Raw genomic sequence first — 14,886 nt, forward strand, 5'->3', positions numbered from 1 at the left:
GGATAACTTCCTAGGCGAACCCTAAGCCAGGAAGGGCACTGGAAAAGGAAGAAGGGTGGTCTGAACAAGGCTAATTTCACCGCCCAAGACCAGAAAGGAGAGGAAGAACCCGAATTTCTGTATTGATCTCTGGAGTCTAAAATGAGAAGCTTTTGCCTTCCCTAGCTCCTAATTCCAATGGACAGTAAGAAAAGTAATAGCTATCAATTAATCCTATTTAGCGTCAGTGGGTTTGTACTCATCTTCTGCGAGGTAACTATATATTATCCCTATATTTTAAATGGGGAAGTGAAGGATCTGCATCCTCCCATCCCTACCTACTCTGATCCTAGAGGGGCGCAGTATTCCGGGGAGCCTACGTAGCTCCTGTAGCTTCCCACAGCCATGCCAATGCGCAGCCTCTGGCATTGGGAAGGACTAAGAGCGAGATAACTCATGCTGAGCCTCGGCACCAAACAGGGACAAATAACCCCTTTAAAATAAGGGTCTGAGATTAAAGGCAAGAGGAAGGCAGAACGTGAGTCAGTCAACCTCTGATTTGGGAAGCTTGGGGCCTAGAACCATCTTTGGCGTCACGAGGTCAACGTGGAGAGGGCTGGGGTACAGGAGATAGAGGACTCCGGAGGGGCGAGGGACTTTGCAAACTTGCCCGACGCGGCACGGTCCAGGGCCGAGAAAGGAAATCGGGCCGTTTGGGCAGGGTTCGGGCGGAGAGAACTCGAGCCCTCCGCAGCACCTTCCCAGGGAGCCCCATGGGGGCCGTGGCCAGGGCCGCGGTGACGTCAGGTCCCCCGCCGGGCGCTTGGCCGCCTCAGCTTTCTCCTGCCCGCGCATCCGCTCCGGGCGCTGGGCGCGGCGCGCTCCCTGGGGCTAGCGGGTGGGAGGCCCGCGCGCTCACAGCCCTGCGCCGCGCCCCGCACCCAAGGCCAGGTAGGGAGGCAAACGATAGCTCAAGGCGCCGAAATCTTTACTAACAGCGCACATTTCATTCGGTACATGCAGGCAGACGAGGGTAATGAAACGAGCGACTCCTTGGACCTTTTAAATCACCTGACACTTCTTTGCAAAGTAGAGCAAGCATCTCATAGTCCAAAATCCCAGAAGTAGCAAATATCTTTGCGTCCTGAAATGAGAGGACGTTCCATTTGCTTTTGAAGAGAAACTGAGTGCACCGCTCACTGAATCACAAATATCACCATTGCACCAAAATATAAAAATAAAATCCATCTAGACCCGCATACATAAAGAGAGCTCGCTGCCAATGAAAATCGTGGCCTTGTCTTAGTAACCCACCCACCCAAAGAGAATTCTTCTCTTAGTTAAAATAAGAAAGTCGAGTCCATTATTTCCTAAAGTCCAAGTAAGCCAAACATGAAGAAATTGAAAACAAAAATTGTAAAACCGGAGAGCATCGTCAGAAGAGAGGGAGGTTACAAAGTCTCCCTGGGTGATATCAGAGGTCATATTTCAAGGAAAGTTTTTAATAGAAAATAACTATGAAAGATACTAAACCAATTCTCTGGTTTGGGCAATTTCCTTATCTTTGGAAAGCTCTTTCCACAGTTGTTCACTCTAGAACTCCGGAAGCTGTTTCCCTTTGGACTTTAATCCATATTTTCATAGTAAAGGTCAAGAGTTTCTCCCTCTTCTCCTGTCTTTAAGGGATCCACCTCATAGACAAGGTCCCTAAGGAAATCCATCCAGCCATCTTCCAACTTCGGTCAAAAAAGAAAGCAACGAAAAGAAATAAATCAACCGCCACCCCCAATCTCACTTGTAGCTGTCCTGAAAAGCAGCCTTTGCTCTGAGAGCAAGGAAAGGCAGCATAAAAAACAGTGAGATGCAAATTATTTTAAGGCAATAATGGTGGGGTGGAGGGGAGGAAGTGCTGGAGAATGTAAACTCAAGCCTCTGCTAAAGCTCATGGCAAAGGAAATTCCTTCCACAAAGCAAAATATAAGAACCTGTTTTTCAAAATTCTCCAAAAGCAAGAAATAAAATGGGGGGGGGGGAATATTAAAAAATATTTTAATTACAACAAATAAATAAATAAGCAGTGCCAACTAGCAGGCGATCAAACCACAGTCAAACTTCAATCTCAGAGCAGTTAGCTATAAACTGTTAGCAGCTGAAAAGTAAACCTTGTGCACACAAAGGCACTGTTTAATTTTCTTCTTGTAAGGATTCTAAAAGAAGACCCCATCACTATACAGTTAAGCGGTATTTCTTGTCCCCCTGAGGCGCTGATCAGTTCTTTATAATGTGAGAAAAGTGGCAGCTCAAAACCCCGTCAATGGAGCTCCCACAACAAAAGTTCTGAAAAGCTGAATGAATTGGGTTTGTAATTACTGCATCCCGCCCCCCCCCCCTTGCAGCTTATCTCTTATTCATTCACCTTATATTATTGTCAAAGAATCTTACTCTCAAAATCATTCCCTTCCCATTTTACCTGGGGTCACAGAGGAACTTATGACATGGCAGAAATGGAACACTCACCCCCACTACACCTGGAAATGTTCAGACCAATAGGTAGGGAGGGGAGGAGGAATTATCTGGTACCCCAATTTACTCTGAGACTACTAGAACTCAGAGTACTCAACCTATGGAGTCTTCCATTTTAAAACCCGAATTTTATTGGGAAACAGGAATGTGTACCCTTTCTAAACTCAGAGCCTGCCTGAGTTTCCGAAATCCTGTGACATCTCCACTTAGAAAAGGCAAAGGTTATAAATAAATCTCCTCCCCTCTCTCTCCACATTGCAAGGCCCTAAAAGACTACGTCAGACATGATGTAGAAATTAAGACAACTTATTATGCTCTTGTTTTTTTCTTTTAAACCAAAAATGGTAAATAAAATAGAAAAAGAGACTATAATCCCCCTCACCCCATACACACACACACACACACACACACTCCCAGTCCAGAAAAATGTTTTATGAAAAAGTCAGCTTTAGAATGCCAGGGCTCTGTGTGTATTTCAATCCAAGGCATTGCTGATGGAGAAGATTCTCCTGAGATTTCCTACTGTAAGAATGTGTCGGTTCTAGAAATAAGTACAGCTATTACAACCAAATCTACTAGCAGACTAAATAATTAATTGAAGCGTTGCTCTTTGACCCTTGAAAAGTCCAGTAGGGACACGTTTATAGTAATAATACCTCCGAATGAGCCCTTGTCAAATATTCATTTAGTGGTTAATGTGAGCCATTTCCCCCTGGGACCGTCTGTAATACCGGCTTCCCAGCATTGGCAAGTAACCTTGCTAATCTACTACAGCTCAGCAAAATATTTTAACACTCTTTATTTAAAGTATGGGGGGGGGGTGCAGGGAGAGAAAAAAAAATTGCAGAGGGAACAAACTATAATCTCATCCTTCTGCACATTTCTATTCTGTGTATAAGGTTAACAAAACATTAAATTCACCCCTTTGACTGCAAATTGAATGGTTTTAGTGAGCAGGATAATATCCCGAGGAAGAAACTAAACACTCAACAACTAACTTTAGCACTGGGAGATAATCATCTCTGGGCAAGCTTAAGGGTTTACCCCCTTCTTGGAAATCATGTTATAATTAAAATATCATATGTTCAATATTGACCTAGCCATGAAACTACACATCTTGGGGGAACCATTTAACCCAATCAAATGAGTGATGAAATATGTATCATTTTCCTCAAATGCAGTTTATCAAAAGAATTTATATCTGCAAACAAAATATTCTGGCTTTCATTTGGTTAGGAGATATGGAGGTCTAGGAGGGGGAATGGGAGTTCTCTCGTTTTACGCAGACAGTAACAGTCATTCAAAACTAGTTCAACTTCCCACAATATTGCTCTCCTCCCTCTTGCAAAATATTTGAGCCTGAGCATTTTCCCAAAAAGTTAAAAAAAAATTTTTTTTTTTTTTACTCTGATCCTGTGGGCTTTTTAAACTGGTAGGTTAGTGCAGTGCAATTACTCTAAACCTCAATACATATTTCTAATATATCTCTATTTTTCAAATATATACACACCATATAGTTGATTGGTTCAAATTCCGGGAATATTCTCCCCACCCCCCAGCAAGATCATTTGGATCTTTATTCAAAGTTTCTTTTATTCGTATGTGTGAGCAAGAACTGGCGAATGTGCTCATTACCACGTGAATAATCCGTATATGCATTACAATGGCTGGCCAGGCCGGGGGAAATTCTTTTAGAGTCTCTGCATTAATTAGGGGGGGAAATGCCTCACTTAGAATTGGGAACTGGCATAATAATTGTCCTTTCCCAGTACAATATTACCCTTAAAATGAGGATTAAAAAAAGGAATAAATAAAAACCAACAAATACCTAAAATAAAGCAATCCATATGAAATAAAAATACATAAAATATGAGAATATCCTCAGCTGAGTCTAGAACTAACATTAACACCACCAAGAGAAAGAAATACTTCCTCGGAAAACGAGAAGATGCGAACCAACGGGATGAACTAACTTAGTGGCTGCAGCCGATACTTTACTCAAGGGTGAAAGGCGCAGCTGGATTCCAACTTCTCCAAAGTTGTAGCAAGTTCACACAACAAGCCCTTGAAATTGTAGGAAGGAAACCCACTCTCCTAATGCTGGACCCTAGGCTCCTGGTCCCCTTCGGTGGGGGAAGATAAGCGAGGTAAGTAGTGAGTAAAAGAAAAGTCCCGGAGTCGGTCTTACAGTTTCTCTGACTGCGCCAAAGTGCGCGGGTCGGTTGTGATGCAGAAACATCGCTAATTCAAAGACCATGGCGATTCCCCAACTTTTGCGCTCCCACTGAGGACAGCTATAGTCTTTCTTTACCTTTCCTAGGGCAAAAGAAAACAACAAATCCAATCCTGTTTCTCCACCCCTTTCCCCCTCCCCCTACTTCTCTACTACTGTAGTAAAACATGGTTAACAGATCAAAAGCACAATCATCTCCAAATGTGATTAGACTGGACAAAGTAAAATATCTACCTCAGAGTTGATTGTTTTCTTCTTTAATATGGCTGTTGCCTGGCTTCTCTTTTGCTTGTTATCAGCTGCAGAGATTATCCGATTTGGGGCTACAGGCTTGGACCCGCGCTGCCAATTTAAGAAACAGAATTCGTGGAGAAAGAGAGAGGAAAAAAGAAAATAAATAATAATAATAATAAATAGCTGTGATAAGTCGGGGAGTTTTGCAAGATGCTCTTTGCTTTCCCTCACCCCTAAACAGGAAAATGTAGAAAAGAAAGTTTATGAAGTTAGGGAACAAAGAAAGCAAACCACTTGTTTCTTAGACAATAGCAGGGCCAGAGTAATCCAAACACCCACCCAGCAGATGAGTACTTTGCTTGTCTAGTTTGCAATTATTCCTATACAAGAAGCATCATTTTCCCCTATAACCACGTTTCCAAAGGGCCATTGTGCTGTGCAGAAATCGAAAACAAAACCAGCCAACCTGGTTCTGATTTGGCTCAATACCCCATCTGCTAAGCTACATGAAATTTTTCAGAATTGACTCCTTTCTGGCAACAAGTGGCATAAATCAGTTTAAGTCCCCATCATGCTTATTCATGTTGCTTAGAAAACGAGGGGGTGGATTTACAATATATGTCCCTAGTTTCTATTTTGGAAATGACATAAGCATTTCCATTTTTTCGAGAGTACTTATTCAATTAATCATCCAGCCATTTATTTGTTGCACTTAACATTAGCACATGCTACTGGACTAGAATACCAAGGTTTTAGGTACTTTGCTTTCTTGGCTGAGCACAGTATATTCCCCGAGGAGTTGGGTATAATCACAGTGTTATCCAAATAAATGAAAGACTCAAGCATAATTTCAGTGTCCATATTTCAAAAATTTATTTATCTCAAACTGTGCATAATGGAGTAAAAACTTAAGTTGAAAATGTACCTGTTATAAGGATGGTATTAGTTCAAATATATACATGGATTCTCGGCAGACTGATTCAATAATACAGAGCCGAATCTTTAAAATACAACTACGGAAAATAAAAGGGGGAAAACCTTAAAATATCACAGTAAATTTACAGAAATATTACAAACCATAAGAAAATATTTCAAACACAGTAATTTCATGTTTTTTTATCTGAACAAAATGGAAAGTTGGGAAACAAAAAAAGCTATTATAAATTACCAACGATGTCAACCTGCATGGCCATTTTTGCTTTTAACAGTAAGTTAAAAAAATTTAGTACAATCTAAAACTTTTGCCCCTTTAAAGACCACGGAGATGGTTTTGCCAGTACTTATTCTAATTTTTTTCCTTTTGTACAATTTTTAAACAATTAAAATGTCCAAATCTGATTAATTTTCTTCTTTCCACGTTTGCAACTGTCCTAAATTTCAGCTGCAGAATCAAAATTCAGCAAGAAGCCTCTCCTTGAAAAATATTGGCAAATTCTCAGCTTATAAACAATGGACATTTTGATTGCCATGTTTATCTCGATAAATACTGTACAAAAGTTGCTTGCAAATATTAAAACATTTTTTTCGTCGCTTGGAGACTAGCTCTAAATATTATTGGTAAAGACTTTTGCAAACTTTCTGCAAAGCTCCTACCGTATCACTAGAACTTTTAAAAAGTTTTGCGTAGTTTTCTTTCCTCCAGATCTATACAAGGTCCATTCCCTCGCCCTCCCCACCCCCCCCCACCCCAGGTTTTCTCTGTACAAAAATAGTCCCCCCAAAAGAAGTCCAGGATCTCTCATAAAAGTTTTCTTGCCGGCATTGCAGTTTTTGCGTGAGTGCGGATGAGATTGGCGTTCTCTTTTGCAGCTGTCATTTGCTGTGGGTGATGACTTTTTTTTTTTTTTTTTTTTTTTGAGCGTACCGGGTTTTTCTCCTTGGTGTTTCTTGCTCTCCTTCCATTTCCCTCTTTTTCTTTGAAAATTTCTAACCCGCCCCCTCCAGTTCACTGTCCGGACCTCACATGTGCGAGAGGGGCAGTGTGCCGTTAATGGCCGTGCCGGGCACCGGGCCGCTCTGGTAGTGCTGCGACATGTGAAGTCTGCTGGGGGCGGCGGGCTCCGGCACCTCGGCGCCGGGGAGGTACATGCTGATCATGTCCCGGAGGTCCCCGGCCTGGCAGGGCGCCCTGGAGTGGGAAGAAGAGGTAACCACGGGGGGGCTGGAGCTGGCCTCGGACTTGACCACCGAGCCCATGGAGCCAAGAGCCATGCCAGGGGTGCCCTGCTGCGAATAGGACATGCTGTAGGTCGGCGAGCCGTTCATGTAGGTCTGCGAGCTGGTCATGGAGTTGTACTGCAGGGCGCTCACGTCGTAGCGGTGCATGGGCTGCATCTGAGCGGCGCCGTGCGCGTTGAGGCCCGGGTGCTGCGGATAGCCCAGCTGGTCCTGCATCATGCTGTAGCTGCCGTTGCTCCAGCCGTTCATGTGCGCGTAGCTGTCCATGCGCTGGTTCACGCCCGCGCCGAGGCCGGCGCCCACCCCGACCCCGCTCGCCATGCTGTTGCCGCCCGGGGCGAGCAGCCCTCCCGGCAGCGTGTACTTATCCTTCTTCATGAGCGTCTTGGTTTTCCGCCGGGGCCGGTATTTATAATCCGGGTGCTCCTTCATGTGCAGCGCTCGCAGCCGCTTGGCCTCGTCGATGAACGGCCGCTTCTCCGTCTCCGACAAAAGTTTCCACTCGGCGCCCAGGCGCTTGCTGATTTCCGAGTTGTGCATCTTGGGGTTCTCTTGGGCCATCTTGCGCCGCTGCCCGCGGGACCACACCATGAAGGCGTTCATGGGCCGCTTGACGCGGTCCGGGCTGTTCTTCTGGTTGCCGCCCGCCGCCGCCGCGGTGGAGTTGCCGCCGCCGCCGCCGCCGCCGCCGCCCCCCGAAGTTTGCTGCGGGCCCGGCGGCTTCAGCTCCGTCTCCATCATGTTGTACATGCGGGCGCTGTGCGCGGGCCCGGCCCGCCGGCGGCCGCCGACCCTCGGCCCGGCCGGGACTTTGGGGGGCCCGCGGGCGGGGGGGAGAGGAGGAGGGGAAGCGGGCGGGGGTGTCGGGAGCTCAGGGCTCCGCGAGGAAAATCAGACGAAGAATAATTTGGGGGAAGAAAAGAGAGAGGCAAACTGGAATCAGGATCAAAAAAGCGCTTCCCTCCTCTTCTGGCCGATCCAGCCGCCGCCGATGATTGTTATTATTATTTTTTGGAAAGGCTTAAGCCTGGGGCTCAAACTTCTCTCCCTTTCTTTCTCTCTCCTCTTCTTTCTCTCAGTCCTAGTCTTAAAGAGGCAGCAAACTACTTTCCCCCTTTTGCAAACACTCTCTTCTCTGCCTTGACAACTCCTGATACTTTTTTGAACAAGTTAATAGACAACCATCCATGTGACGGGGGCTGTCAGGGAATAAATGGGTTTCCAGCGACCAATCAGCGCGCGGCGGCTCCTCCACTCGAGCCCAGCCTCGCCGCCGGGTTTTGCATGAAAGGGGGCGGGGCCTGCCGCGCCGCCGGCCTCGCGGGGGAGGCGGGGGGAGGCGCGGGGAGGAGGGAGGGGGAGGCGGCTCCCACAGCCAGCCTGCCAGCCACTGAGAAACCTTTGTATCCTCTCTCGCAGCAACAGGTCACACCACACGCCTTTTCGAAGGAAGTGGGTAAACAGCACTAAGACTACGATATTTTCTTCTTTAAACTTAATCATGATTTACTCTTTGGTGCGGGCTGCTGAAATGAGGAGGGGGCGCGAGAAGCTGAGGTGGGGTGGGGGAGGGCAGAGAGGGTGGCTCAGGGCGACTGTCCTCCTAGTATTTCAGGAAACCGGCCGTGCTGGAGTTGGTGTGTCATTGTTCTCCCGCTCCTCCGCACACTGCCCCCAAATCCAGCCGCTCTAGCTCTTCTCCCTAACCTGGCTCGTCCGCTCGCCCCTCTCCCTCCACGGGAGCAGACGCTCGCTCACCCCCTTCTCACACTGTCCCGACAAGAAGTTAGCAGACGGAAAGCTCTGTCCTCAAAACCCTCCTTGCTTCCACGTAATTCGCTCTGTTTTAAAAACGAACTCTGCTCGGACTGTGCGGCCTCTAGAGCTGAGGCCGGGCCGGGCCTGGGTAAGCAGCCGAATCCACGCTCTTCCCTGCCCAGCTCAGCCCTCTGGGCAGGAAACCACAGCTTGGCTCTCACCCCAGCCACATCTCCCACCCATCTTTCTCCACTCAGTCGGGTGCAGAGGGGACGCTCGTCCTCTCTCCCATTTTCCTGAGCTTCCCCCAAGGAGGGATCTCAGTGGTGTGGGGTTCCAAAGGGGGCTGGGGGAAGAAAAAGATCCACAGAAGGACGCTCAGAAGTGCTGTCTATGGGGGAGGGTAATCTCAACTTCCTGGCATCCCAGGGCACTGCTTGGAGGTGGCTTTTGAGACGCACTCACAAACTCCCTCCCACGCAGAGTTCCCAGGACTCAAGCAGGACCAGCCCTGGCATTTCCCCCACCTACTTCTACCGCGGTGGCCCATCGCCCCGACAGCCTGGGTCTGGGGCTAACCCCGGAGGGGGCTCTGGGCCTGGGAGGCGGGGGTGGTGCTCTCTAGGCACAGGTGCAGGCCGGGCCGGCAGGAGGAGGGCGACCAGGATTGGGGAAGGGGGGAGCCCGGCAAGGCCCGGGCTGGAGGAGGATGGGATGGGGGGCGGGAGTAGGGGCTCAGGAATCCTGCCCTCCTAGGACCCAAGAGGGTAATTTTAGCCGCTCTCCCATTGTCCCGACGTAAAGATTTCAATAGGTAGGCGCTCAATGCGCAGAGCAATGGCAGCACGTCCGTTACAAATAGGTAGTTTTGTTTCTCTTGTTGTCGCTACACGGAGTCAAACAAAGCCCCGTCTAAGTTTCCTTCCACTCTCTTGTTGGGATCTTTGTGGCTAAAATGCACTTGACTACAAAGCGGGGGGGGGGGGGGGGGCGGGGAGAGGAGAGGAAAAAAACCCCCAAAACCTCGATGCCATTTCTTTTTTTATAAAGGGCTTAAACCATCAGGGTTACTTATTTTCTTTCTTCTGTAACACTCTCTCCGCCTCCCTCCTCCCCGATCTACCCTTACTCACCCTAATAAAATGTACTGAATAGTATCTGTCGGCCACGTTCCATTTATTATCTTTACAAAACTGTGCATTGTTTTGTTCCTTACTAACCTTCTTCCCATAACCTCCAACTTCTCCAATCCCTACCTTCCCAGGCTTTTCTGTTCTTGTCAAACTCAAGATAAGTATGCTCACTGGAAACCCAGAAAAGTTGTGAAAAAGTTGCAGACTTTTCTTAATAAATTATTATTTCCAATCAACCTCTCCTGCCCCTGCAGTTTCTCTTTTTTGCTCTTAAATTATGTTTTGTTTTAGTTATTGTGAATCCGGGAAGGATGAGACTAGCCTTCTGAAAACTCATAAATATATAGTACTCTTCAAAATAAAGCAGTGTCTTCTGTTTATTCGAGGTGTAATATTAAGCTAAACAAGGACCTGGAGATTAGGAAAGAGAAAAGGTTAAGAAGGTCTGGAGAAGAGAAGGCGGCCACCGGCTTTTCAGCGCGTTTGGTTTCAGGGATGTGGCTGGTGCGCCCCCTACTGGTGAATTCGCTTATCCCAAGACTCTTGCTTTCACCTTTAAAAGAAGGTGTTTGGAAATAATTGAAGAAAAAAAAATGAGGGGGATGGGAGTGAGAGCAAATTAATTACACGTAATATAAACAAAAGAAAAGTTAACATATCGTATAAGCTATGGAACCAAATCGCAAGAGTCAGATTTAATTTTCTTAACTTAGAAATGTACATATAATCTCGAGATAAGTGGGAGGTTAAACCATGGGAGAAAATAGGTACAAATTATGAGATTCAACATATGAACAAATTATGATTGTCCAGACGCCATGAAGAGCAGGCCAAGCATTCACTTTGTGATTGTGTACGCATTGGTCTATGCTTAATAGCATTATTCGGAAAACTAAAAAAAAGCTTATGGATAATTAAGTTTGAAGAAAAAAAAAGCACAAGGGGTTGATGTGGATAATGGTGGTGTATATGTATTAAAATAAATATTAATAATGGATGGTTATAGAAGCAAATGTTATTAATCTCTCTCTCTCTCTCAAAGGTAGTAGTAAGAGGCACAAATTTTTCCTTGGTATGATATATAAAAGCTTTTATACATTCTCAGATGCATGTGTTTGTGCCTGAACTCTATAATAATGCATTTAAGAGGTTAAAGGGGCTGGCTAGGTCTTTTGTTAATTGCTTTTATCATATAAATAAGCTATGGAAATACATTACAATTGTGTTATCATTGGTTGCATTTATTTACAGCTTTATTTTAATTAAGCCTGCTGTACTTATCAAGGCAATAAACTACTGTGGCTGGCGTTTATGCATAATAATGTGCTATGAAAATAAGATTAAAGAAGATGGTGATAGCAGAAACAATTTTCTCATTAGATTTTTTAGAACATATGCATTAAAAAAATCAGATCACCGGCCACTCTATTTCAATCCAGCACCATCACTGGGCCCTAAATATAATAATAACTGTAACAATCATAATAGATGACAGAAGCAGCTCTGTTTTAGGTTTATAACAGACGGCTACAGTACTAATAACAATACACCGTTGACGACTGGGGAATCAAAATAAGACTTGGAAGAGGGTGCTTCATCCTCTGAGAATTTAAAATGTTGTCATTGGCACAATTTATGAAAATTGAAAGTGCTTAATCTTAAGACAGTGTAACATTTCCCTTCCTTGGGCAGCAGAAAGCTACACACTTTCAGAGTAAGATTAGAAATTAAAAACAAAAATCCTTAACTCCCAGGATATTCTGATTTGATTTTGTTTTATTATAGGCCCCAACTCCAAATCCTTAACTGATTAAGTGTAACTCAGTTTTATTTAAAAATCTTTTGCATTGATATTTCCCTCCTAAACTCCTCTCATCCCTCCTCAAGTGTTATAGCTGAAGCCAACTAACAATTTTGTGGAGACAGGGGACTGTAGACTTATTTTTTCTCCTTAGTGGCAAATAGAGGTTTAACTTGCAGTAATTAGGTGAGAACTAGCCAAGCATCTTACTATTATGATGCTTGTTAAAAAACGCTTCTTTTCTGCATCTGCATTTGAGTGTGTTCCCCTCCTCTCTTAATCTTCTTATGGAAATGAAGGCAAACGGCAGGGAACCTGCAGAGTCTTGGAGAATGTCCTTGTTAACTGGAATTTCTCAGCATTGCTAATTAGCAGAGTTTGACGACCACCAGTATTGGGGGGAAAGCTCTGTTTAACCACTCACAAACCATTCCGAGGAAGAGCAGACTAATTTTATTTTGTAATTAAAATCTGAAAAGGGCCCTATTTGACAGTTAGGGCTATGAGAGTTTTATCTCCCCGTGAAATAATTACTGCCTTGATAACTCAATTTTCTGAAAAATGTCAACTGTGGGCTCCAAAAGTTTTAATTTCATTACGTAAGGAAAAAAAGAGAGAAAAATAGAAGAAAATATACAGAGAGGATTTCTAATTCTGGAACTTGTTAAATATATTAGGAGCTAGATTTGGCCACATGAAGGTTTTTTTTTCTCCTTTTTTTAAATCATGTTTCCTTCAGATCCTAACCTTCCAACCAGCTCCAGGGAAAGTGACCATAGTAGTGATCATACTGGAATGAAAGAAATCATACCAGTAGTGTGGTAAGTAAGAGGCAAATAAAACTAAAAAGAGAAGTACGGCAGCCCAAGGAAAGTTCCTGATTTTAAAAGTCAAAAATAAAGGAGGATTTCAATGTTTAGGACAATGTTGGTACAATCTGGTAAGATGAGGTTTTATTGACATTCATCCCCAAACACAAGAAAAAAGAAAACTGGGAATTATAAAGTAAGGAAATCGGGTATAAGCCAATTTTTAAAATGTTTCCTTCTCCCTTCTAAACTGCAAAAAACCTCAATCACTCCAAACTGGATTATGCCATAAGACTTTCAAAATGATCAACACTTGATTCTCCAAGATTTATGAAACAAACATAGATAAATGAAGGTAAAGAAAGGTATTAGAGGATTTCTTTTCCTTACAAGAGCATCATATATTCTGCCCCCCCCAAATCAATAAAAAATAAGGTGGAAAAAGTTAGAATATTGAAAGTCAGAGAAAAAATTAGAATAGAATTGTACTGTTATCAAACTTCATTTGCTTTAGACTGTGAAGGATCCCTCACAGGAAATCCTAGAGGGGATACTTCAATTTTTATAAAGCAGTTTTCAAAATGATAGAAACTCTTTCATCTACATTTCCTCCATTTTCTTCCTATGGCCAAACTTGTCAGATTTTGGAAGCATGAAGGATTATTGACAGGAACAGAAATAATAAATGTTTCTAGCTAATACAAAGAACTAGCATATACTTCTATCCCTTTTTATTTATTAAGGCATAGATATGCATATGGATGCATGGTAGATTGACAATTTAAAATTGCTTAATCATATTTTTTTCTTCTTGTCTCTCCCTTCAGCACCTTGCCTTTAATTTCCAGAAGTGGTATTACACATAACAAATGAACAAGGGGATAACAAATGCTATTTCACTCCAGACCCAATTTCACCAAATAATTTCACTCAAGAGCTGTAAGGACTCTTGAAACCTAAGGAATGCAGGGCTGCTCTGCATTCAGCTCCTTTTTTATACTCATTCTCTTTCATCTAATTCCCACTGATGAAATAAATACATTTTTAAAAGAACTCAATAGTTAGAAAACTAAATATATTTCCCCTTTCAAATTACAGCAACAGAAGTTATACACAATCACTTATGTATGTCTTCAGGGTTATATATGATAATAATCATATTGCTTACAGTATTATATATGTACATCCTTCATATATTCCAGCTTAAGTATTTTCTGGGAAAGAGGGTTCACACTTCACAATTTCATTTCCATTTCTGAATTATCAAGCAATTATAACATAAGATTCTGTCTCTGCACTGCAGCTATTGTCCAGGGAAAAATTCAGTGTGGCCATTAAATCATCTAATTATTTAAACAGAAATTCTCTTTTTAAAAAGACAAAATGAAAATTTAAAGAGCTGCCACCAGTGGTTTTCATTTGCACTGAAAAAAATGAACCTATGATTTTGATATTAAAATTTAGGAGAAACAAATGAAAAACAAAAATAAAAGCCCAGCAAACAGATTACCAGGAACTGCAAATGGGCCAAAAAACCCATGGGCCTTTTCACACCTCTAAATCATTGCTTGGGAGTCTAAATACAAACCTCCCTGATTCACCACACTATCTTGTGCAATTAATCATACCAAAGGAACGGGGTTTCCTTAGAATCCTAATTTTCCAGTGATCAGGGTTGTTACCCTCATTTTAGGAAAAAGACGATTGTTTCAAATTCTCCAACTGTGATTATTTCATTTAGTTATGACCACAACTTTTGTGTGAAAAACAAACGTAAGTCCTTCTTAAGCTTTCTCTAGGCCATATTAAATGACACATAAATGACACCCCAGTGCGTGCCGGGCTCCACACACACTGTACTGGCAATCTACCAAGCAGAGAGAACATCTTTCCCTTAGCCTGGTCCCTTCCAAGCTAGAGCAATGGGATTTAATTTTCTTCCTTCTGGAGATCTCATGGTGCATACTGCTCCTGTGTTACCTGCAAAATCCCCTTTCCTGAAGTACAGTCAGGCATAATACAAAGTCACAAAAAGTGACAACTCAACAACCTCAGAAGGCAGAGGTGTTTGGCACCCCAAAAAGCAAGTTGGGGGAAGAAAGCTCTGCTTAACGTGTGTGTGAGGGATAGGAGTACTATCAAAGGAAAAGGAAGAAAGACTTTCACCTGTTTCCATGAAAAGACATTGAAAGCAAGCCATTAAAAAAAAAAACACCCTACAATCACCATCAGCTCTAA

At 43.5% G+C, this 14,886-nt stretch overlaps 1 protein-coding gene across 2 annotated transcripts; it reads right to left on the reverse strand.

The window, feature by feature from the left end:
* Positions 1-6,928: 6,928 nt before the first annotated feature.
* Positions 6,929-9,561, reverse strand: SOX2 (SRY-box transcription factor 2). 2 transcript variants are annotated; one of them, XM_061193372.1, is made up of 2 exons: positions 9,545-9,561; positions 6,929-7,904 (listed from the first exon to the last, which is right to left on the reverse strand). In XM_061193372.1, exon 2 carries the CDS (start codon positions 7,895-7,897, stop codon positions 6,929-6,931), a length of 969 nt encoding a protein of 322 aa, XP_061049355.1. In that variant the 5' UTR covers positions 7,898-7,904; positions 9,545-9,561. The 2 variants fall into 2 exon arrangements, with proteins under 2 accessions (XP_061049355.1, XP_061049354.1); XM_061193371.1 differs by lacking the exon at positions 9,545-9,561 and having other exon boundaries at positions 6,929-7,921.
* Positions 9,562-14,886: the final 5,325 nt, after the last annotated feature.

Source organism: Eubalaena glacialis, chromosome 6 (genome assembly GCF_028564815.1).
Source record: "Eubalaena glacialis isolate mEubGla1 chromosome 6, mEubGla1.1.hap2.+ XY, whole genome shotgun sequence".
NCBI classification, from domain to species: Eukaryota; Metazoa; Chordata; class Mammalia; order Artiodactyla; family Balaenidae; genus Eubalaena; species Eubalaena glacialis.